The 26,269-nt window shown below is 32.1% G+C and overlaps 1 protein-coding gene across 1 annotated transcript; it reads right to left on the reverse strand.

Annotated features, from left to right (window-relative positions):
- Positions 1 to 11,833: 11,833 nt before the first annotated feature.
- Positions 11,834 to 13,808, reverse strand: LOC18611594 (ethylene-responsive transcription factor ERF060-like). The gene has a single exon (XM_007047932.3). It carries the CDS (start codon positions 13,365 to 13,367, stop codon positions 12,213 to 12,215), a length of 1,155 nt encoding a protein of 384 aa, XP_007047994.3. The 5' UTR covers positions 13,368 to 13,808; the 3' UTR covers positions 11,834 to 12,212.
- Between the last annotated feature and the right edge of the window lie 12,461 nt (positions 13,809 to 26,269).

The raw sequence follows: 26,269 nt of genomic DNA on the forward strand, positions 1-26,269 counted from the left end.
AATAGGAGAGATCCAACCAAACGTCTGGTTAGTACTCATGCCTCTTGGTTTAGATAAGGAATTTCAAGAATTTTAAAATTAAAGTATTTTAAAATGCATCAAATCAAAATAACAACATGTTATCCATTGTTTAGATAGGTATTTTTTAGAATGAAATATTGAAAATCGAAAATTGATGAGATAAAAAATTAATTATAAAAAAGAATATTGATGTTAGGGATAGAAAATTAAAAAAATAAGAAAAGTATGCAATAAGGGGATTATTAGATTCTTAAAAGTATATAGATACTATTAATAATATGAAAAAATCTAGAAACATATTTTAAAAATGAGTTTTTGTAGTTAGAGTTCACAAATTTGTTGAGTAAAAACAAATGTTGGTATTTTATTAGAAAACCAAAAAAGTTCACAAAATTTTACTTTAATTTTATGTTGAAATTTGATATGAGAATTTGTGCCCTTCAAAATCCTTCACTGAAATTCTAAGAACTTTGACAATTCCGATTTTTATTTTGCCAATCGAAGGTATATTTTAATTTAATATTAAAATTCTCTTTTCAAATTGAAACACACAATCTTTGATCTTCATTCTATACTATATTAGGACAGTGCTTGTAACTACATTACGAAAAAGATCACAGGAAATATAGATTATGTTGGAGTTAACTTCAATTTGGTACCTTCAAAAGAATTTGTAGGAAAAATCATATTGTATTACTTAATTACATGAATGTATGGTTCTTGTTGGTAGAGGAAAGATAAACTGATATTAATTGAAGATAGTTATTTGCTCTGATTTCAATCATGGGAAACAATAAAATAATACTTATCCAAAAAAGATAATAATCTTATCAAAGATTGTTAGATGTATAATAAAATATCAAGAAATGAGAAAGTATATAACCTGTACTATTGATGATCAAGATAAATAGTTGTTGAATATAGGATAACAGTATAATGTAAAAATCCTATCAATATAATATAGTTACTAATTTCTAGTAGTATTTGTTTTTTACATATAAAATGAATGCTTAAAGGTTGTCAAATTCAGTTAATTTGTTTATTCAATGATGATTGTGTGCTATGTATATTGAGAAATGAGTAGACTTTTTTAACATTTTTATTTTATTCAACAAATTGGATGGATATTTATTGAAATTTAAATATTCAAGTACAAAAGAGATGTTTTAGTACTATGGATTTGGGTTCATGCAAAATAAGAGAATATAGACAAAAAAATAGTATTAAATTACAATTGATAAATATTAAATGAATCTATCTTCTAAAAATTAAAAGTTAAAAATTATTGTTTTCAAGTATTTTTTATTAAAATAAATAAAAGTTAAAAAAAAAACCCTTCAAATATCCAAAACTACATAGTTTTGACATAATGTGTACAAAAAAAAAATAATCCAATTGAGAATAACAAGTGTTAATCAGTTAATCTGATTAGTTATCCTACTTTTATATATATTGTTAGATATATATAACAAATTTAAGGCTATTAATTATATTTTTTTTTAGTAATACATTTCTTATATTGGGAAAACTTAAAAATTTTTAATTCTTAAATTGCATTTTTTCTCATTTAGTAAATTACTAATATTATGAAAAATGCTATATCTTTGTAGTTTATATCATGTATGCAAATACCCTTACCAAATATATACTGAAATGCCGCCAAAGTACCCTTGGCGTAGTAACGGTTAAATTAATAAATGTTTTGCTAAAATTAAAGTGTGAAAAGAAAATTTTGACAGCATGCAAGCTAAACAAATACAATTAAAAAAAAGTCAAAATTTTATTGTAATTAACATCAATTTGCTTTCTAATTTATTGTTTTATTAACACGCAACAGTGTTCTGACAAAGGTATAAATAGGTGCTTTGTTTATTATTTATTATTATTATATATTTAAAAGGGAGTATACGTGTAAGAGAAAGTGATACCCACTGAAACAAAATCGGTTCCCCCACAATGAAAACCTCAAGTTGTGAAAGAGAAAATCATATCAATGTCGTTGAATACTGCCAACTTAATGCCTGACAAACAACAGTTTGGTCAGTTAGTGCATGGAATTTACTTAGGATTCCAACCTATAGGGTTTAGTTTATTCATTTTCAAAAAAGAATAACAATAATTCAAGTCTGATTTGAATTCTACTTTCCTCCCACTTTATATTTAGACATCGCTAGCTAGTACATTAATTTTTTTTCCTCAATGGAAAACTGGGTCCTTATCTATCCGTACAGGGCTGCCATGTTTGTCACCTTATGATCATCGAAAAAGACATCATTATCATCGTGTTCTTTCATTTATCAACAAAAATTTTATTGTTATGGGTGCCTTATCCTTTCAACTTCTATATGATAGTCGGCAAATCAGTCCAATTTGGTTTGATTGTGAAACTATATATACATCTTCTTTTTGATCAACTATAATTTTAAAGTTAAGAACATTGAACGAAATTCTTTATTTAATGCATGAAATTAAATCTATCTATCTTCAATCGTTAAGTGGTTGAGGGAAGTTTTCCTATCCTTTTACAAGTCTGAGTGAATCTCCAAGCTTCCATGTGTTGTATCCCTTTTTATCTTCAATTTGGCTTCCTTTTGGACATTGATTGCTATTAAGCCAAAAGGTAAGATGAAGGTTGGATTTGGAGATAATTGGATAAGTCACTTACTTTACTTTTGTCTTTCCTTTTGGGTTCCTAAGGTATATCCTTGAAATACAATTTCCAACTATAACAGTTGGCGATTTGATGTTGTTGGGACCCTTTCCTAATAAGGTCCACGTCTGCATGATGGACTTCCACGTGGCTAGAACCAATGCTGTAATTAAAAAACTATGGCAGATCAAATTGGGAAGAACAAACTTTTTTGACATCAAATTAAAATCTTTACTTTTGAGTGATGAAAAAAAAAATAAAATAAAAAAAGTGAAGATTATGGGGATATTATAAAAGTTAAAATTATGATTTGATACCATTTCTGGCACAAAATAAAGCTTCCTCTCACACGTGCACAGTTAACTGTGAGTTTACTTTTGTAATCTTCTTTTACAACTACTAGATTATCTTAATTAAAGTGATTTAATTAGGGAGAATATTTCATTTTTCTGTCCATATCTCAACTGCATCCATCTCTTGACCGACATTCCATCATCCTCTTTTTTTTTTTAATTTTTCTTTTATAACTTAATTACAAGAATAATTCTTATCCTCGTCATTGTTCATCATCATGGCAATGTCATCACAATGTTCATCGTCATTGTTACTCATATAATTGTTAACTTACTTTGCGGCTTGCTTTACTTTGTGGAGTGTGGGCAGCCACATTTATCAATTGTCAAAATAATCTTTTTTTTTTCTTAATTAAGTTTGAACACAATGGAAGTTAGTACAAACACTATCTATATTTCCGTCATTCAAATCATATTAAACCTTTTTTTTTTTAAAAGCAAAAATCATATTAAACCTTAGAAACAATAAGTTAATATATTACTTAAAAAGTATCCTCAAATTGAGATGGTTTAATATCATTTAAATTTAATGACAATCTCACACATTTCTTTTTTTTTTTTCTTAAAAAAAAGAAATATTTAAATAGTGGAGGATAAAAAATAATAATAAAATCTAATTATAAACTCCTTGCTTGTTATGACATGATTTGGTTTCAAGATAATCTTTATACATGTATGAAGAAAAAAATATCACAATTTAAATTTTACAACACATGATACGAGAAATTGAACAATATATTCATTTTAATATTTTTATATATAAAGAATCATAAAATTTGAAACTGGAATCTTTACCCAAACTATGATACTTTCAATGATTTATATATGACAAGCATCGTCAGATTGGTGCTGTCATTAATTTGTTTAAGTTGACTTCGGTGTGTACTTTGTGAATTAGGTTTACTTTTGAATTAGTTAAGAGCCGAGTTATAAAAGACTTAGCCCCAGGATATGCTTAGGTTGGACTTTGACTACAAAACGCTAGCTAGTATTAGTAACATTATATTTTGATCACGCCATCCCCCTCTTCATTCAAGCATGCACCGAATCCTCAAGCAAAGACAAACATAAAATCATCATGTGACCAAAAATAAAAGAAGAAAGGAGTTGCAATATTAGTGAAGCTCTTTCATTTGCAATTTTCTGTCAGAAAAGACATAATGCACATGCTATATGTTACAAAATAAATAGTGTATAGAAGCCAGTTCTAGCAATCTTTTCAAGTCCAACCTTCTCCCCCATCAAAATTAACTTCAAACTAACAACAAAAATAATGTAAGGCTCTTCCTCTACGTCTCTGGGAGAGGCAGCAGCGCCCCCACATGGGGGAAGTGAGGTGCCGTGGTCCATGCTTTCTCCATCGATTAGGTACTAACTTGACACATGATTGCCAAAGAGCACCATCATTTTTTTTCAACATTTTGTCGGCATTGGATCCAACTTTTTTTATTTTTGAGAAGTATGTAATTTTCTTGCTAATTGCCAAAGCAAATATGTTGAATTGCTTTATAGGCAGTGGATCCAACTTACTAGCTAGTCTTTTACTTAAGAGTTGATAGAAAATTGGGCATCCCACATTATTGAAGTGGTTAGGAACCTTATAGCTAGCCAGGGTTCTTCTTCTTTGATCAATCCAGTTCTTTTCAAACTTCCTATCGTGGCAAAACTGTTAGAATTTTCTAGTACAATCCACCAACCCTAGTTGGTGTGGAGGAGAGTAGCATATGGACTCTGAAGGAAAATTGGAATTAGAGGAATCAAATGAGAACGTGAAGTGTCTAGAGAGTTGAGTGTACACATCCTTACAAAGTGGAAACAAATCTTTGCATTAATTCCTACTTCCTAGTAAGTTCTTATTATTCTTTTTCCTTCCATGAGTACTAACCCAGTTGTGATGCATCTGTGATTCTTCTATGACGTTGGTCTTTATTCTTTTCGGTCCTTCACCATAGTTTTTGTCTACCACTCCTGTTGGGGGTTGACCAAATTCCTTTTTGGGCATAATGTTTGAATCAAATAATGCCAAAGGTACATTGTTTCAAAGCTCCGCATCTGTTTTTCATATTACCTAAACCCAATTTTAATCTCAACATTCATCAACTATTAAAGTTTGGAAACGGTTAAATACTCAAGATTTACTTACACGAACGTCTCGATTTAAAACATAAGTATCCAATGGAAGTATTTTGATTTGTATTTTTGCTTTTTCTTTAAGTATGCTATACCCTTTTTTTTATATATGTGGTGGAAATTGAAAGACGTGAGAAGATATATGGATCTCTAAAACAATAACATAAAATCTCCTAAACAAAACACAATTTGCACACGCTTTTGGTTATACTTATTAGTTTTTGATGCCAGGAATCAGCAATTCCCACGTCTAAATCCGCGTGCTTAAAGCTTAATTTTAAGATCAAAATATTCAAAGCTCGCATGGCTTAGAGAGCAACAAAAGATTTGGAAAAAGATTAGCAAGGTACTTCAAGATTTGCCATATTGGAAGAAACTGATTCTTTAACCATAATAAATACATATATAATTAATTACATGGGTGGAACTCACAGTCTATATGCAAGTGGGGGAGGGGGTGAAAGGGATAACATATTGAAGATTTTCTCCTTGAAAATTATGAAGCATGCACTTGGAAGGGTTTGGACATTGATCTTGATAAGGAAATACTTTGATCGAGAATACTGGGGCATCCCATATAGTGGCACAAAATCTGATTGATGGGATCTTTAACGGTTCTGAGCTCCTCATAGTCTATCTCAAAAGCATTTATATTATACATATTTTTTATTTGTTTTGAGTAGGTCAAGAATTTCACTTTCCCAACCCAACAAACCTATTTGCCAACCATGTGGGTAAAGGACCTTCTGCCTTAAATGGACAAGGACCTTCATTGGCCCTTTCTTAAGCTTGTCTTACTTGTGAAAAGGATTTTAGTTGAACACTGGGTAATACCTTTGATGTCGGGATCGGATTTGAAAGAGGGCCAGCTATTTCTATGCATCATTCGAGTTAATGACTTGATGGGATTCACATGTTAATTATACGTAACTGGTTTGTGTTGAGCAAGAAAAATATATATACATGAAAATACGATTTCTCTTTGGACAAGAATATAAGATTTTTTTTTCCCTTCTCAAGATAGAGAGAGAGATACGTGAGATATGGGTGAATGTCCTTCTCTTTTGACCAAACTTATGGTACCAACTACTTGACCTATTCATAAAGGTTGTAGGTAAAAATTATGAGGAAGAAATACAACAGACAAATGTATAGGTTAAAAATTTGTGTCTCCTTTTTTCATCCCCTTGCTTTGATTGGTAATGAAACGGTCAAAAAGGAGGAGAGCTTAGAACTGTCATGAAGAAGAAAAGAGTCCACAAAGACCAGAAATAAAGAATGGTTGAAAAGAATAAGATTCAGTGGTCACCACATACATCCATTTTGTTATAAACATAAAAGAAAAAATGCATTGAAAACTCCCGCATGCTTAATGGTCAGTGTCAGGCATTTTCAAGTTAAATTCTCTTGTAAACCTATTCGTGAATTACCAACATTTCTATAAGGTCAAAAGCTTCAAACTTTTCAATGTATAATACTCACCAAATATAGAAAATTCAACAACAAAAGTAGAAAAAAAAATGAGAAAAGTTAAGAATCGGTGTATTGAAAAGGAGTAAGTGCAACATGATTCGTAGAATGCCTTTGAAAATTGCATACCTGTCCAAAAAAACCTAATTGATTTTATTCACATTGGAAAGAAGAGGCCAAAAGATATTTTAGTATTTAATGATTGAGGAAACCAGCTTTGTTTAGACTAAATTAATTAACTCTTGAGAAAAACGTCTCAAACTCGGCTTTGAATTTCCCGTTCTACCCGTGGAAAAAAGGCAATGGTCAACAAGCCGTGTACAAAATTTTTTATCCCTCGGGACAAAAGAAAATATATCACGATGGGGCTTACGTTTCCCACAAGGGAAAAATTGAAGTTCCAATAATTGGTCCATGGAACTTTTTGACTTGGAGATGCTGCCACAGGATTGAAGTAAGCTAGAGAAACTGTTGTGGTGCCAAATCTTCACACGATCATGTTAGGATTGAAATATGATGGTGTTTGGTCACCAAAATTTATTGCTCAAGACCATTGAACTGTTGATCCACGAAACAATCTCATCGAGTCCTCTAAACTCATTTAGAGATGTTCATATACTCAGAATTTGTTATCATAGAAAAAGTCTACACCTAGAAGCTAGAAGAGTAGCAATGGTTCAACCTATGCGGCTATATCCCATTTTCCCACTCGAGCCAACTCCAAAAATACTCTAGTTGGGTTGTTTAATGTCAAGTTTTGGATACTTAGCTTCAAAGTTGCAGCTGTTAATTCAGACCAATTTGGAAACTAAGAGGAGCTAAAGCAGGCCTGGTCCAAGAAGCCCTAACTGCAACTCTCTCTGTTACTAAGGCTGTCCATTTGTGTCAGATCATGGAAAAAGTTTAGCCCACCTGGAATGGTACATGAAGATTAACAGGCCCGGGTAAGGTCGTTACACAGCTTGGAATAAATTTTAAACCAATTATATTCATAAAGATGGGCCAAATTTGGCAAATTTGTTGAAACTTATGTCACAGAAGAAATTATTATACAATGGTTTTGGGCTTTATTTAGCATGTGATTGATTGGTATGGGGCAATCTTAGACTTCTTGGGCCCCCAGGTGTGTAAATTCAATCAGACTAGAAAACCTAAAAAACCAAAAATCATGGGCGATATACATTTGAAATGACCATTCAACTTTAAACCAATTGCATAGAGAGCCCTTAATTGGCCCAAATAAATGCCTGCCGTTACCCATGCCATTTCTGCTACCATTTATGGCATGATGGCAGTAAAGGAGGAATTATCAACCAATGCAGTATGTCACCATTTTCTTTCTCAAGGTTAGTAGCATCTATTTTAACTTTTCTTGTCAATTTTTCCTCTCATTTTTCTTCTTCTGTTATTTAGTTCACCCTATATATGAAAGAATATTGCATGTATGTTAGGTTTTTAGCTATTTTGACAGATAAAATGTCATGAGAGCAAAAAGCAGAAAGTTGCCAAGTATTGATGAATGATGACCTCACATTCCATCTCTAAGAGAAAGCACATGGAGAGTTTCTTATGGAACAAACTTTTGACCAAATCATCCAACAAAGAGGGCCATGAAACCCTGAAAGCCTACCAATTTAATTATCATCTAGCTTTCTGGCTGACCTTGGAGGTCATCCAGGACAAGAAGTTTGTGATCTCTGTCAGTTGAAATTAATGTTTGTAAGTTAGCCACATGCTGATCTGCATGAGCTTGGTCGTTGAGCAATGTCCACAGTCCTTTCCATATAGCACTATTATTTTTAAAATTTGATGAAAATAATGCATTAATTAAATGAAAAAAAAAACATCTCTAAAATAATATTGTACCTATCCTTAAACGATGTCTGCAGACATCCGACTGAACCCATACTTTTATTACCTTTAACTCAATTAAAGGATAATAATATCGATGCAGAAAACACTGTCTATGACTCTATGCTATAGAGCATGGATTACTAGACCAGCTGCACAAACTTGGAAAGGCTTGACAATTGGGCATGGTGAATATCCCTGTGATGGTTGCTTTATACCGTTTTTACTCCCAATTAATAATTAGTTGAGTTCCAACTACCGACTACGCCATATAGTAAAGACAAGGAGGTGGTTGGTTGATCGTTTCAATTCCAACAAACAATTTTCCTGTGCAGCACATGTCGCCCATGACACTGTGTTTCCTACGAAGGAAAGTCTACAGATCATCAGTATGCTCTTCCATGGTTTTGTTTTCTTTTCTTTTTCATGACACGTAATGGTTGGTCTCTGTTACTTTCTGTGAAATTTGGAAAAGCTTTTGCCCCTTCTTCATTCCATGCTGGCGAAACAAGCCTCTCTGATCCACTTCTTTTTGTCTCTAATGCATCCACCATGGAATAAGTACCTTAAAAGTCATATAAATTCTTAGGTTAATTATAATGATGAGATTCTTAGCTTATGTTAAACTTATCTTTAGAGTACAAAAGCACTCTTCAAAACCACATCATTAAGTAAGACCTGTAAAGTTGGAGAAACAAGTTTGGGGTATAATTGACCTTTCTTAACCCTCTAAGGAATCCTTAATAACTTTAGGAGGATGCAAGCTTCATTCCATTCACACTACTTCTTTCCTCCTATTGGATGCTTTATACAGAATTTAAGGGAAAGTCATGAAGAATTCAAAAAGAAATATGATATCATATTGTATTTTTACATTGTGAAAAGACCAAAAGAAAAAAAGGCAGATTTGGGGGAGGGAAGGGTGTTTGTTCTTAAAGCTTTGAAAGGATTCCAAATGGCCGGAGAAGAGCCTTTCAGAGAGTCTCTTTCTCTCCTTCCATTTGTTTTTGTAGTGTGAACTCGTCTTTGCATCCTTAGAAGAAAGAATAAGAATATTGGAAAGACTGATATTTTTGGAGGGTGGTGGCCTGGCCTGCCCTCCAAAATTCCCCTTATCTCAGGCCCTCAGGGGATAAGATTGCGTGTGGTTTTTTGTGCCAATATGGTGGGCTGACAAAACCAACTAATGGTTTCCGTATTCCCACCTGTCACAACCCTTTGCACATAACCAAAATCTTAGAACCTACTTAAAGTGGAGGGGAGAGATATCCCAGATGCTTCCATTTTAATTATTCTTTTTCTTTTCTCTTTAACCCATATTTTTAGCTTAAATTCTAGTCAATCGCTGGGGTATCCTCTTTCATAGTAAAAGTTCCCATATTTGTATCAATAATCTAACAAAACGAATAATATCAATCGCAATTCTTATCTCAAGATTTTTGGACAATATCAAACAATACCATGCTCTTGCTTCGTTTTACAAATATTCATATATACCAACAATATATACATTGAAGCATGTATACAATGGATGATGAGTGGTTTTAGGCATCAAAAGCTTTTCTTCCTCGGATGCATTTGGCAGGGGAGAGCTTTAGTCAACTGATTAATGTATTCAATTATTGAGCATACTTGTTCAATCCCAATTGACATTTGAAAGAACATTGGCATGCAATTTAATTAATGACAGCATCTCAGAATTTTCATAGCTGATGTAGATTACTAAAACGAAATTCCATTGCCATCGCTGTTGGAGCATGATCTTGGGTAGAGTCCTTTGCTGAGCTTCACATGAATTTTCCACTACTCAATAGATTAGAGCCCCATTGGTCAACCCTTGAATTTTGATTTCATTTGGGAGGCAATTGGGTGACCCCATTCTTTCCAATCAATCCATTGTCTGTATCCAATACTGACACAAGAAAATATTACCCCAGGGCCATACGTCAAACCCCGTATAATAATTCATTTGGTCCCATTATGAATTTGTTCATCTTTCACTCTTTTGATTTTTGTCCAATGGCCCCAATGGTGACTCCCCAACTAGTCCAAAGAGTCTGAGACTTTCTTTGCTTTCAAGTTGTGTAAGAAATTTTCTCCAATAATTGGATTGAGGGCTTAATTCAAGTCTTAAATCACATATGAAATTGTCTTAAATTCAAACTTATTCAGCCTTGATTGTTTATAAAGAATAGAAAAAGCAGTACAAATTCAGATTTATGTCTTAATCACAATCTTAACAATATGCATAATTTCTACAAAGAACAGATTGAGTGTGATATTCATGGTATTTGCTCCATTGAGTTAGTGATGGGTTACCTGTTTCTTCCCTCTCTTAAATCTTACTCTACCAGGTCAAGAACATGGGCATGCAATTCAGTGAGTAATTTTCAGTTCTTGATCAATTAGGAACCGGCTCTTGTTTCCATTAAATTACAGAACTTTGAATACTAAACAACATAAAACCAGAAAGAAAGCGAAACCCGTTCAAAGAGTTCTCAGTTTTAATGTATTGAAATTTGTGTAAGGATAGATCGTTACTTAATCATTTTCCTTAATTTATATCGGATTATTGCTGTATAGACCAATAAAAAAAAGGTTTATAACTTTACAAACGACTTTATAAAATTATCAAATATTTATTTTTAAATTATTATAATTATAATTTAATGGACATGTGATGGTAACCCTCTAACCACCACTTTGTAAAGTTGATAATTTTTCACTTTTATTTCCTTAATCTAATTTGGTTATGGGCTTTTTAGCTCCTTAGCTTTACCTTTTTGATTTATCAACTTGATGAGTGACATAAAGAACAAGAAGGCTCCATCCATGGAAATCCCAAGACCCCCTAATCTTACATTTGGATTTTTGTGCAAGTCAAATGCAAAACTCAATCGTTTGATGAGAAGTAAAAATCATACTCACTAATTTTTTTTCTATAGGCACCCAATAGGACAGCTCAAGATGATGTTGCTTTGATCATAAATAAATTAATAAAAGAATAAATGGGATAGGAAGAGAGACCTATCAGTGGTGATCAAATAAGACAGCGTTTACGCATCTTTACCTAAATTAGAGATTCAATGTCGAGCACAGAGTGTAGACAGGTTGAACATGAAAAACTCTCCACAATCAGAGGATGAAAATACAAATATAAAACAACGGAATCAATTGGATTCATTTGTTCTGCTTTATAAAACATGGCTCCATCTCATAGATTACATCAAAATTTTGTTTGTTTAACACTGTTTAAGAGACAAGGAATGATGCCTTAACAGACAGATTAAGGGCAGAAACACGTGAAGAAGCCGAATCAAACACAAATGCATGCACACCATTTATATTTACACAAAGATACAGAAAAATAAACAAAGGTACATTAAATATATATTCAAAAGACATTAAAGCTTTTTTTTTTTTTTTACTTTACACCCGGCCTACAATAATGAAACCAAACATAAACTAGAAGCACTCCAACGGCCATTGCTAGGAAAAAAAGTACCAGCAAAGACCAATCTGGAAGGAGATACCTCTGATCTCTTACACATATTAACATGATACAACTTCTATACTGACCCCTAATTAATCAAAGCTCCGTAGCACCTCTACAAATTTCAAAAATTTCATTGTAGAGACCTACAAGAGACACTAAAACAGCCTACATGACAAAAGAAAAGATACTTGACCTAAGAAAATACAAGAAGATTACATGATAGTAGTTTTTTTTTTTTTCCCTAAGACTCAGATAGTTCCCTGATGGCTTCCCAATCAATTTCCACTGAAGGGTATTTTTCCAAACCAAAGTTTTCATTGTCTTCCCACTTTGAATCAGAGAAATCCAAGAAAGAGATATCAGATTCTGGTGAAGAAGATCCTGCCAATGACTCATCAGATAACTCCGGGGATGATGATGATGACAGTGAATTTTCCACTTTAGGATCAGAAAATCTTGGAGACTGATCAAGCTCCTCAGTCTTCACAGGGTAATCAAACTCAACCTTAGGCTGTGAAGGAACAACACTGTTCGGTTTTGAATCGGAAACAGAACAAGTCTTTCCTGAGTTCCCTTGTTTCTGCAAGCTCTGGCAGATGGCTTGCAGCTTTGCGTCAACTGAGGAATGGAGAGGCTTGTAATCACCAAATTCTCCAGAAACATGAGCTCCTTGGTGCTTGAGGTGAGGGAAGTTGAGCCTGGCAAACTCTCCTCTTAGCTTATAAGCAGCCTTGTCATAAGCCAAAGCTGCTTCTTCTGCTGTATCAAAAGTGCCAAGCCAAAGGCGGGTTCGGTTCTTGGGGAGTCTGATTTCAGCTACCCATTTGCCCCAGTGCCTCTGTCTCACTCCCCTGTAGAGTTTCGTAGGCTTGGAAGGGGTGGAGACATGTTTCATAGGGACAGCTTTTGGGGAAAGAAAGTTGAGCCTTTGGTTTTGAAGGGATGATGTAGTAGCCATAGAAGCAAGCTGCTGTTGCTGCTGCTGCTGCTGCTGCTGCTGTTGTTGTTGGTAGATTTGGGCTTGAATTTGGAGGATTTGAGAAGGGGTGAGTTGGTTAAGCCCAATTGAACCTGTCTGCTCGAAACCCATCAGGTTGTTATAGTTAGAGAACCCATGATTAGAAAACAAGTGGGTGCTCGATGGGGAGCAAAATTCAGGGTACATGTTAGGCTGTGAAGGAGAAGTGAGTTGCGAGTAGGAGCAAGACGGGTAAGAGAAAAAAGAACAAGTTGGAGAAGAAGAAGGAGAAGATGAAGAAGATGAAGAAGAAGCTAAAGGAGAGGTAGATGAAGCACTTTTCATAAAAGGTTCAAGTGCTTTCATTAACTCTTCTCTAAAAGGATCTGAGAAAACTGAGCTGCTGCTGCTATTATACATATCTATAGCTGCTGCCATATCCAAAAACTAGTTAAAACTTGAAACAACCTGTTTCTTAACCAAAACAAATGAACAGGCAAAACAGTATGATAAAAAACCAACCTTAAGGGACCAAAAATAAGCCCTCTTAGCTGAAGAAAATAAAGATTAAAACTTCGTAACTAAAAAAAAAAAACAGAAACCTGGATCTCTATTCTGGATCACCTGGCTTTCAAAAAACACAACCCTGGTAGGTTTGTTTACCTCTGCTTTTGACACAAATATTTCAGCTTGAAAGACAGACGATGACAGAAAGGGATTCAGAGAAGCGGGGAATTACAGAAAAAGGGGGGGAATTAAGAAGAAAACTGAGATGATCACACACTGTTGCAAAATCTAAAAACTCTCTCAAATTTTATTTATTTTTTTCTGTGGCCTCACTTTTGTGTTTACGCTCTTGCATTGCCAGGGTCGCCATATCTCTACTTATATAACCCTCTACCCCCATGTGGCTTCTCTGTCCCTCCCTTGAGATCTTTCACATTTTTTAATTAACTTTTATTAGTCATTACTTAATTAATTTAATTTAGCACCCTCCCCTCCCCTTCCCCCCCCCCTTCTCGTCAACTTCAAAGATGCCCTTTATTCCATGAGGGCTACCTCAATGGGAATTTGCCATTTACTTGAAAGGAGAACCGGCAGGTGTCGGTTTCTGAATGGTTTCTTACACGTGTGAAGGAGTGATTGGTTGGAGAATCGGTTGACTGTTATTGAATCTAGTGCAACTGCCCCTTTTGTTTATGTCCTTTTGGAATTTAATGCGATTTTTTGTCCTTTAGTGTTGGTTCGCGGCATGCTCTGCCTCTGCCACTTTGCCACATCAATCGATATTTATCATCATTATCACTAATCTTTTGGGTAATGATTTTGTGTTTATGGTAGCACCATAGTGATAAATTTGAGAGCAAAATGGACCTCAAGATTTGAATAAGATAATTAGTCACAAATCATGGCTTAAATTAAAAAAAAAACAAAAAACAAACACTATGAGATTCTTTTAATTAGATTATATATTTTGCATCTTTTATTAATTTTCAATGTTAACTATGAAATTTCATATAATTATATAAGATAATTTACAATCAAATGTTACTTTTAGAATATCATAGCTCTAATATCTTGAATAAAAACCATTTACTTAGATTATACAAATAATTAGGATTTAGAAACAAAACCACCTAGGTTTACTCAAGTAATTGGGATTTGCACTTGAGGTTGAAAAAAAAAACACTGAAAAGAAGGACTAGGACTTGTGATGCTGCTCACATGCAAGGTTACAAAAGCCATCTAAAGTAAATCATTGTTAATTGTTACCCACAAACAACAGTGTGTAATCCGAATTACAAAAAAGTTTAATTAGGTCTAATTATTAAATCTTCAAACTCATCTCTAGAGCAAAGTGAGATTAATTAGTAATAAAATCTTAAAATAAAATAAATAATCCACTGTGGATAGGGCAGTTTGTGGAGAAAATGAAGCAATGAAACGTTGAAAGGTTTTTTATTTCTTTTTTGTTAATGTAAGGACAAAACGAAAACCTTGGTTAAAGTTGTAATAATACTAACTAATAAGTAATAAATTAAAGACAAAATGAGTGTAATCATGTGACCACTGACGACAACAACAGGGAGCGAACGAGAGAGAGACAACATTACGTCAATTGCGGCGCTAGGCTGTGAGAGAGAAAGGGAATTATGGAAAGAGATGATTGGGCATTGGATTCTTCAGATTTGTGAAAGGTCGAAGCTTGAAAGGCCGATTAGGCTGTGCCTTCATCACGCATTTCTATGGATCTCTTTCTTCTTTAATCTCTTTCTCATCTTAACTAACCTCGGTTAGTGTCGGCTGAGTTAAAGTTGAACGGCAAATATTAACGATGCTTCATAGCCTTTTTATGTCATTGTTCACCCAAAATATATTATCGTAAAAATTATTAATAAAAAAGAGTTAAACAACACAAACTAAACCACTGTGATTGTTGGATTATCTAATATTTAAACATTCAAGAACATAATTATTAGTAACCCTTTTTTATTATAAACATGAGTGGATTTATTTATTTTTATATATTATGAGACAAGGAATCATTGTTAAAATCGAGTTAGTTAAGAAATGATTATAATAATAATTTAATTCAATAATTAATAATTATTGAAAACGACTTTAATTATGGAATGAAAAATATCTGTCTTTCTACTTCCATGCTACATTGATGTATTTTAATTTGTTGTATATTTTCAATTCCTTTTTTTGTTTTGGTGTTACAATAATGGAGCTTGATATTATTATAGGAAGCCGAAGACTGAATCTTGATAGGAAAAAGGGGAAATAGGGAGTGAAAGAGACAATTCTAAATATTGGAGGTGGAGGAGGAGTGGGGTAGAGAAGGTAACCATGGTTAAGGGAAATCAAAGTCAAAACGTTGAGAACTGGGTTTGGGGGGGTGTTAGAAGTTGCGTAAGAAGGAAGCGAAAAGGATCCCAATTCCAATTCCAAAGCATTGGCGTGGGTATGCACGTAGGACATGGGACCTACCTTTGACGCGCTTACACGTCGTTTCCGACGTGGACATCACTTGCAAGCCACGCCTCCCCTCACTCCTCCTCATCTTTTTCTACATTTCTCCGCATCAAATATTCAAAAAAACCGATGTCGCTTATTTCGGCTCCCATTCCTTTTCCATTTTTTATTATCTTTTTATATATTTTTGGAACGCCATTTTCCCATGCATAGTTGAGTGATTTTTACATATGTAAACAAATAATAAAAATTTAAAAATGTATTACAAAATAATGAAAAACAATAAAAAAAGCAATTCGGAACCCATTGATTTCATCTTTATTTATTTTTTTTTGCATTATATTTCATTTAGGTGAAAATTGATGTCAATTATAAAGTTTTTCAAATATTGAAGAAATTATTCAAAATTAATATATGGTAAGATAATTGTACAAATTCAATAATTCATTTAGAATAAATTGCTGTTACTAGAAAAAGTAGTCAATTAAATTATAACTGTTAGTTCATTAGCTAATTAAACTACAATCCTGTTAATTAATTAGAGTTTAATTAAAATAAAAATTAATTTATATATTATATATAACTTATTAACTTGAATACAAAATTTAGTTATATTAACTTATTATTGAGACTCAATGAATCTTATATGTTGAGTTAATTTTTTCTTCAAATTAACATAAAATAGGTCATATACTCTATTAGAATCGAGAATTTGAGATTAACCTATCTACAAAGAATCATGATAAATCAAATCCAAAATTAGCAATTGATGATTTTACCATCAAACAAGCAAATCTTAATTATTAAGTTAACTCTTCTTGGCGTAAAAGGTTGATTAAGTTGAAGTTTGAAAAACACCTCTTGGATACATACACGAGACCACCTTCTTTTTCTTCACTTGTTGTTGGCGTTTGAAACTTTAGGAATTAACAAAATGAATCCGAAAAGGAACCTGTTAGAGTTTAGGGATGGCTTCAAGGACGTGAAAACCAGTTCGTGGATGGAGAAAGGGCTAATTTGGTGACGCCAACACAACACTACTTAATCTTTTCTGCTTTTATTATCTTACATCTCATTTCATGTTAGCCCTTGGAAGCTCTTTAGCACCATTTTTCCTTTAAATAGTCTACCTCCTTTTTCGATTGCCTCCTTTTCCTTTTCTTCTTCTTCTTCTTCTTCTTCTTTATGAAATCAAACCTCTAAAGTAGCAAACTTTCTTGTTGGACTGACACTCAACCACGTCAGCTAACATCAACTTCTTCTGAAATTAAATATATAATTAGTATAATTTTTCTTTTTCTCTTCCTAACTATTTGGGAGTTTGTGAAATGGACTTATTTACTAGAATGTTAATGAATCTTTTTCTTTTTTCCTTTTTGGATGTCATTGAATAACCTAGGTAGCTTATTATTAATATAATTTAAATTTGTCGCTCTTATAAGCTTGTTTTCTATTTTATTTTAACAAAGCAACATAATAAGATCGTGGCTCTTTATGAACAGGTAACTGATTGCTCAAAGAAATGTGTGGTCAAGCACTCAATTTCTTTGTTTAATTCATGCTATACTTAAGTAGCAAACACCCAAAGAGAGCAAAAAAACAAAAACCAAAAAAAAAAGGGAGCTGGCTTATTGGTATTTGAGGGGGCAGAGCACGTGCCCCTTCATGTGACTCTTTTGGAGTTTATAACTTCATCATGTGCCTTTCCAGTTACTCCCAAAAATAATTGTTTTTTTTTCTAATTTCTTTTTATTTTCAAGAAAGGCAAATGGTCTTTGTCTTTCATTTTCTTATTTTACTTTGAGGGAATTATTTGAGAATGATTTGTTAATTTTACGACCACTCACGTTCAACATTTTGGTCGGTGCCAAGGTTTTTTTTTATATATATATACAAGAAATCTTAATCTTGGATCGAGTAATATAAAGTATCCAATTATAAGGTATTCATTAACATTTTTAAATAAAATGTGTCACATTTTACAAAAAAAATTATATAATCAAAATTAATATTAATTAAGAAAGAATTAGAATAATATTCAAACTCAAAATCACTTGTGTAGAGGGTACCAATGGCTTTCACATTCTTTCTTTATTGTGTTGAAATATTGGGTGTATTAGGTATCTTGTGTTTTTCTCAAGATTTTGTAGTTCGTAGAAGAAGCCTCTGATCTACTATATCATCCCATTCAGATCGGTCAGTATATAAGGGCGGACCTATCATTTATTAAAAATTTTTGCTTGTTATATTATTTATTTAGAATTTTATATAGTTAATGATGTTAATAAGTTTATTAATTTTTTCAATTTTATAAAGAATGCGGTCAAAGACTCCAAGTGAAAGTAGATTTTTTAAAAAATAATTTATATATTAATATTTAAATACTGCATGGAAAGATAAAAAAAATTCATTTTATAATTTAAGACTTTATTAAAAAAAAGTCCAAACCTAAATTACTCGACCTCTCCAAAAATTCAAATCTTAGTTTTGATACTCGCAATGATGCTTCCACTTTTCGGTCATTGATTGCATTTTTCACTCTCTCAAAACAATTTCAATTGTAAGTAATTTTCACTCCAAATTAAGATTTTAAACTATTCATAGCTAAACATTTTTTGATTAATTTAATAGTTTGGGTTTATAATTATAATCTAACTAATAAAAAATAGTATTGCATAACAAATAATATCTTGAAATTACGAATCTTTTTTTTTTAGATATATTGTTTGATTATTTGATTTTTTATATTTAATTTTATGTAATTTCTACATGCTTATATCTATAATATATATAAACGTAGAATAATTGATTGGATTAATTAGTTGACACCTATTATTCTCAATTGTATTAATTTTTTTTACACCTTATGTCAAAATTACGTTGTTTTTGACATTTGAAGGATTTCTATTTTTATTTATTTCAATAAAAATACTTGAAAATAATAATTTATAACTTTTAATGATTAAAAGATAGATTCATTTAATATTTATTAGTTATAATTTAATATTATTTTTATCTATATTTTCTTATTCTACGTGAATTTGAATCATATTTAGACATCTTTTTAATAAATGAATGTTTAAATTTCAATAAATATCTATTTAATTCATTAAGCAAAATAAAAATATCAAAAAAGTGTACTTATTTCTCAATATACATAGCACATAGTTATCATTAAATAAATAATTAAATCAATTGAATTTGACAATCTTTAACCATTTATTTTAAATATAAAAGTTAGATATTATTAGAAATTAGTAACTATCGGAGGGATTTCACTCTTTCCATATAATCAAAGCTTTAGTTTTTTTTTTATGTTTATAAAAGTAATTAAAAATCAAACGCACAAGTCTCGAAGCAAAGCTAATTATGTGAAATTCCTTAATCAAGTTTATGTAATTTTTTATTAAAACCCATTAAATAAAACCTAAACTTCAAATTGATAAATTGAAAGATATTTTTATATAAATCAAATGTACAAAATTTGAAAATTTTGAAATCAGTTTTGATACTTTTATTAAAAATTATGATAGAGTTTTTAGTGTTCGATAAATATTAATCAAATTTTACGTAATAGATGATATTACAGTAAATTTTTTCCACATCACTGATTTTCTCATTGAACTCTGTCAATTTATTATTTTTTATTTTTAAAACTAATTTTGATGAGAAACCTCACAAACTTGATTTTATATAAGTTATGCCTTAAGTCTCAAATAGCCTAATTTTTTTTTTTAAAATCTCAAATAGCCGTAACTAATTGGGTCAATTAGTTGACACTTGTTATTCTCAATTGAATTAATTTTTTTGTACACCTTATATCAAAACTACGTTATTTTTGACATTTTTTATTTTTATTTATTCAGTAAAAATACTTGAAAACAATAATTTCATTTTAACACTTAAAAGGAAAGATTTATTTAATATTTATCAATTGTAATGTAATATTATTTTTTGTTTATATCCTTTTATTCTGCATGAACTTGAATTCATAGTATTTAGATATATCTTTTTTATATGAATGTTTAAATTTTAATAAATATTCATATAATTCATTGAACAAAATGAAAAAGTTAAAAAGGTCTACTTATTTCTCAATATACATAGCACACAATTATCATTAAATTAACAATTTAATCAACTAAATTTTATAACCTTTAGTCGTTTATTTTACATATAAAATACAAATACTACTAGAAATTATTAACTATTTCATATTGATAGGATTTTGACGTTATACTATTACCTATATTCAATAATTGTTTATCTTAATCTGCCAATAGTATAAGTTATATATTCTTTCATTTCTTGATATTTTATTATACATCTAACAATCATTAATAGAATTATTGTCTTCTTTGAATAAGTATTGGTTTATACTTATTTATGTAAGTGCAGGTTTCCTCTACTAGTAAGAACCATATATTCATGCAGTTTAGTAATACAATATAGCACAACAATAGAAATCAAAAAAATGGAAACAAATTTAAATAGCAAAAGGAAGAACAAACTGTTACCATCATTAGACATATCTGATAGTTGTGGAACAATTTATATTCCCTTAACATTTAGCTAAGTACAAATCCTACATCTAGAAAGTTGATATACATCATCTAACAAAAATGAAAACCTCCAAATCACAAATGTTATTCATTTTATTTTAATAATATATTTTTAATTAAAAAAATTATTGCACGTTTAACAAGATTATTATATTTTTTGATTAACTACTGCTTTAAAATCATATATTTATGATCAACTTTTAGTTATTGAAACTAAAGCAAATAACTATCTTTAATTAATATCAGTTTATCTTTTATTTTATCAGTAAAAACTATACATTAATACACTTAACTAATTACTTTCCGTAAAAATTCTTTTCAAAATATCAAATTGAAATCTATTCTAATATAATCTATATTTCTTATCATTTTTTTCATAACATAACTACACAGTACCGTTTTAATTATCTTAATTATGAAACCATTCAAAAAAATTTTAAATCTGTCCTTGTTGGTATAGATATGCCGTTCGAGATGATGCCTACGCTTGACTGTTTGACCTCTCCTTTGAGGTTCAATTATTGCACAAGAAACAAAAACGATACGCTTACCCTGACCGCAGCCTGATATTACACCATGCGTTTTCCATTTTGTATACGTATGTATGTTCAATAATGGCCATTCTGGGATGATGCTTATACGCTTGAATGTGCATCCATGCTGTTGCTGTTACCCACTTGTTTTCCACTTTAATTTCAAGTTATAGTCTTATACTTTTCCCACACTATTTGTCTAAGGGATCGGATATAAGTTTAAAAAATGAATAAAGTTAACTTATTTTAATGTATATATATGTGTGTAAGTTTTATCCGTGTACTCATTTAACGATTAATATTTACATTGAAAAATTCAAAATATGCGAGTAATTGGATCAATATTTTGGTTGTTGTTCATGGCAAAGAGAAGAGAAGGGTAATAGCTCCTTTGTTTGCTGATTTGAATCAAATTCAAAATTGGCAAGGGAGCATGCCCTACATAGTACTAAATTTGTACTTGTTAGGAGGTGAATCCAAAGTTGGCCTTATTGTTGGTGGCATCTCACGATCATCACCGTTCTTGAAGAAAGAGAAAAATTAATGGGAGCCCAAAAACTGATCACCTTATTGGTAGCTTGTAGTTTGAATTAGCTGTATGCAAATATCAATCCAAAAAGTCTTTCCTAGCCAACCAAACACTAATCAATCCAAACTAACTTAAACACAAAAAAAAAATTAATATATTAAAAAAATGGCAAACCATTTCCAGGCCACCAATTCAATAAATATGTTTTTAATAATTAAATTCTTCAATTAGTTGACCTTGATCATTTAAAAAGAATTAGTTGACTTGAGCTAATTGTCAACTCCTTATAAAGTGTTAAGAAGAGTCATTGAGATCATCTTAATGATGAAGCAACAAAGCAATGTGTCGCATACTTATCCACGCGACGGCTTGATAGGATTTTAAATTAGTATTTCATTCTAACAATTGGTTTAACCAACGATAGTCCCCATTAGGGATTAGGTTTATGATCGAAAGCAATAGCAATTAATTAGCCAATTATCAAGCTAATGGTGATGATACATAGATTAATGCCAACATAAACTAGTTTTGCCACCACTATGAGCTTTCATTCGGTAACTAAGGCATTTAACTTCATTACAAAATGTTATAATATATATTCTTCTTTGTTAATTGCAAAGAGGTAGGGTAAAAAGCATATATAGCTATTGTTAATATAAATCATTATCTTGATGACATGAAGTGCAGCTTAATTTGTCTTGAGACTAGCCACACAGCGTGGCTTAGGGTTGTTGGATTCATGATTCGAGCATTAATCTTTGGAATACAGCCGTCAAAGAATTTTAAACTTTTAATATTTATCGTGAATATGATTACTTAGAATTTGGTCTGTGTTAAATTTTAATTATAGTAAGATCATATTTGTTGAATTACGAAGATATTATTGTAAGAAAAAAAAAGATGTGGATGGAGGACACAATGATTATCACAATGTGAAATTGTAGTTATGTGGCAAACCGGAATCATTCCTTGTGAGAACGATTTATAGCTTTCTTGCATCTTTAAAGTATTTAAACTTTGTTTGTGGACAAGCATCAGTACACATTGATGTTACTTAACAATTATTTCAAGAGAATGGAAGCATATATATTTGTCTTATCTTAAATTTGGATGGTAAAGGCCAAGAATTTGGTGCCCACTCTAACATTGGAAATGATGGCGATAAGAAATCTGATTACATAAACAATGATGTTTATGCAGGGAATGGAGTCTCGCGATGAATCTAAATATTCACATAAAACAAGTAATTTACAATTACCCACAGTTTCCTAATAAAAAATAGATTTTTTAGTACTTCATCAGGTAAGTGGAGGGATTAGAACGAATTAATATGGTTTTGGATATGAATAAAATTTTGATCCTAGAAAGTTCTGGATGAAACTGACTTGACTGGATCAGGTTTTTCAGATTCTCTTTTTCAAACTAAAATGAGTTAACAGATGAAAACCCAAAAAAGATGATCCCTACATTTTCACTAAAAATTTGTTCATCACCCAAAATTCCTTTGAAAAACTTTACACGTAGCTGTCTTGTGCTAAGGATCCGATCCCCTACCCCTAACAACATAAAACTGTTGGCTACTCAATAATGCAACAAGTTTTGCACCAATAGTTTGGCTAAAAACTCCAGAATATTTCATGGATGTTTTGCCTTTGAGATTCACTGTAGGAAGTCAACAATTTCAACCTTTGATTGCATGGTGAAGGTGGCAATCAGGAGTATCATTCCGAGTGCGCAAAGATTTATCCTTTCCTTCCTAATGATGGCCAACCTCCATCCTAAAGCATGTCACATCAGATTCTCCTTTTGGGCTAATCTTTTTACATCCCTTGGGCTCAGAGCATGGCTTGTCTCCAAAATTGTACAAGGGACCCGAAACAAGATATGGAACGTCCGCATCTGCTCACGGGTCCTTTCTTCTGGATTACCCTTTTCTGTTCCTCTCCATCCCTATCCCATTCTCATATACTTTTTTAATATTTTACTACTCATATGGGTGTAAAACTTGAATCCCAAAATCGAATGAAAACATTGGCATTCCATATCAGCGGCGACATACTTCACATCTGACACTCTATCAGGAGTCTATATATCATAATAGACCACCCTCAAGCTAAGCAAAACCAGCACCATGTGCTATATATAAAAGGCTAAACCTAAACTAGAAAGTAGAAACCAACTTGAAATCTAGACCCGGAAGGCTCAACGGCTTTTAAAGCTAAGCCAACTAGACTTTTTTCTTCAATGCTAAATTTTGACATATAACTGACCGATACCCTCTTAACACCTAGAAGCCTATTTAGAAATCATTGAAGAAGATGGGTGGGATATGTGATGGCACAAGATAAAGTACTTTTTCCACTGTTCCGAGTATTTGGAAAAGGGTGTGAAAAGATAAATACTGCTGCTATTGCCTAAGAGAAGATGTTTATTGGCTTATGTTTTGCTTCAAGTCAATTCCATTGTCCTGCAGAGAGGCAAGTTACTGGAGAAGTGCTCCATGTAACAATGCAGAAAAAGGGCACTAACCATTCAGGACCAGTAACATGCATGAGAAAAGCTCAATTACATTTAACTGTTTAATAATCAAGTGCCACGCCAATTCAATATTCATCTCATTGAATGATTTACTGAACTCTTCAAATTGGTATTCAGAAATTAGTAAGCAACCAACTCAAGTAATGAATATTGAATATAGCATACAAGAGTAAAGTTAAGCAAACTTCTGGACGCCTAATCTTTTATAAAATCAGGTCCCCTACTTTTAACTTTAGGATCCGAAAAAGCTTAAGCTACTACTACCTTAGGCTTCATTCTTTGTTTTTGTCATTATTACGAGCTATAAGAAAGCAAACAATTCAAGTGGTACAATTGATAATTTACCTTACTATCATAGTTAGCACTTAAGCCCAACAATCAATACTAATATCCAACAAGGTTCCGCATTGCACTCCTATGACTAACAAATTTCTAGCAACCAAAGCAGGTTAAGAGTGCTAAACTTGGAACAATCAGCAAAATTACATATATTTTTTTGAAGAGGTCTCAGTAACTTTTCCAGTTAGCTTTATTCTGCCTGCAAGTTTTCCTATTACAATCACATCTTTCCGACCAGGGAAGATGTACTCATCGCTACTCTAAACTATTTTGCTAGGTTCATATGCAGCCAACTTTACACCCCATCTAATAGAGAGACCTACTTTCAACACGGTGCATAACACTTGGTGGCATAAATGAGGAAGGCAAACCAGCAAAACCATCAGTGTCAGTTATTTATTGGCTAAATTTAATTTACCGTTCAACATGCACGTTCACCAAATGCATTCATATAAACACGGATTTTACAAAAGCTATCAGACTTACTCACCTTTTCCCCACTAAAAAGATGCCACCCTCTTCGTTATGAATGACTAGACCCTCCCACACTCTATGGTCACTTACCTAACCGAACCAAAAAAAGGCATGTGTCCTATGAAAAAATAAATCATGGTTATCTAGAGGTGCATGATTAAGCAGAAGGAAAATTCTTATGATTTTTCTTTACCATTGACAGGAAGATACTTTTCCTCACTGTGAGAAAGGCCAGCTAAAGTTCAGCAACCAGATTGAACAGTGTGTTATCAAATCTACAATCTTTTAAACTAAAATCATAGTTTTGCCTAAATGATATTGGCAATATGTGATTTCGTTATAACTGCCCCTCTTCTATAAATCATCTTAGTTAGAGGAGAGGACAAACTACCAACAAACAAAATTGCCAAGTCCATATATCACTTTTTGATAGTTTTCTAAACTTAAGGGTTGCTGTTTTTGACATCCTGCTTAGTTTATATGAACATAAATTTACTTTAATATAGGTTTTGTTCAATAAAAAACAATCTGAATGGAATAGACAGAAACCATTATTATGATGTTGCAACTGTCTTAATCTTCTTCAACTTCAAAAGGCTCAAGAGTATCAGAGAGAGAGAGGGTGGGGGGGAATGAGGGTAAAGGGAAGAAACCAATAAGCAAACAGGCTCAGTCATGGAGAGAACGAAAGAAAAACAATCTCACAACGGCTAAGTTACTCTCAAGCCAAATATATGATATATCAAAGACTCCACCAATGCAAACACTGAAATAGGTATAATAATGCAAAATCAACCAAGAAGAGGAGTACAAAATGTGGTGTTGTCATTCCCTAAACCAGAAAATTGTCCAAAAAGATATTTAGTAAGAAAAAACATTAACGGTACACTGTAGCAAAGAAATCCATTCAAATTAGTCATAAGCCCTACCACATGTAGAGGTGACAGTCATAGGCTTTACCTCATGTAGAGGTGACAATTAGGTGGGTCAATTCAAGTTGGCTCAGGTCGTATCGTGTTTTAACTTTTTCAACATTTTGAGCTTCAAGTTTCTACTAGCTCAAGGTGTTGACTTCTAAAGTCAGCCCGAGTTGGGTTTCAGGCAAGTTGGATAGGTCTTTGGGTTTAGATTGACTTTTATCACATTTTACTTAGAAAGCAGAGAGTAATTGAGTTCAATTCAGAATCAAGTTTGTGTTTAGTTCCCTTCAAGTTTAGATTTGATTTCACTACAGTTGATTTTTCTAGAAAATTAGATGGATCAAGTTATTTTCAAGAGAATTGAACAGACAGATTGGATCAGTTTAACATTTATCCCCTCTAACCACATGCAATTACAGGCCTAAGTAGAAGGCATAACCAACAAGTTTATAAGATGGAGGTTCAC

This window comes from Theobroma cacao, chromosome 1, assembly GCF_053813885.1.
Source record: "Theobroma cacao isolate CCN51 chromosome 1, ASM5381388v1, whole genome shotgun sequence".
NCBI lineage: Eukaryota > Viridiplantae > Streptophyta > Magnoliopsida > Malvales > Malvaceae > Theobroma > Theobroma cacao.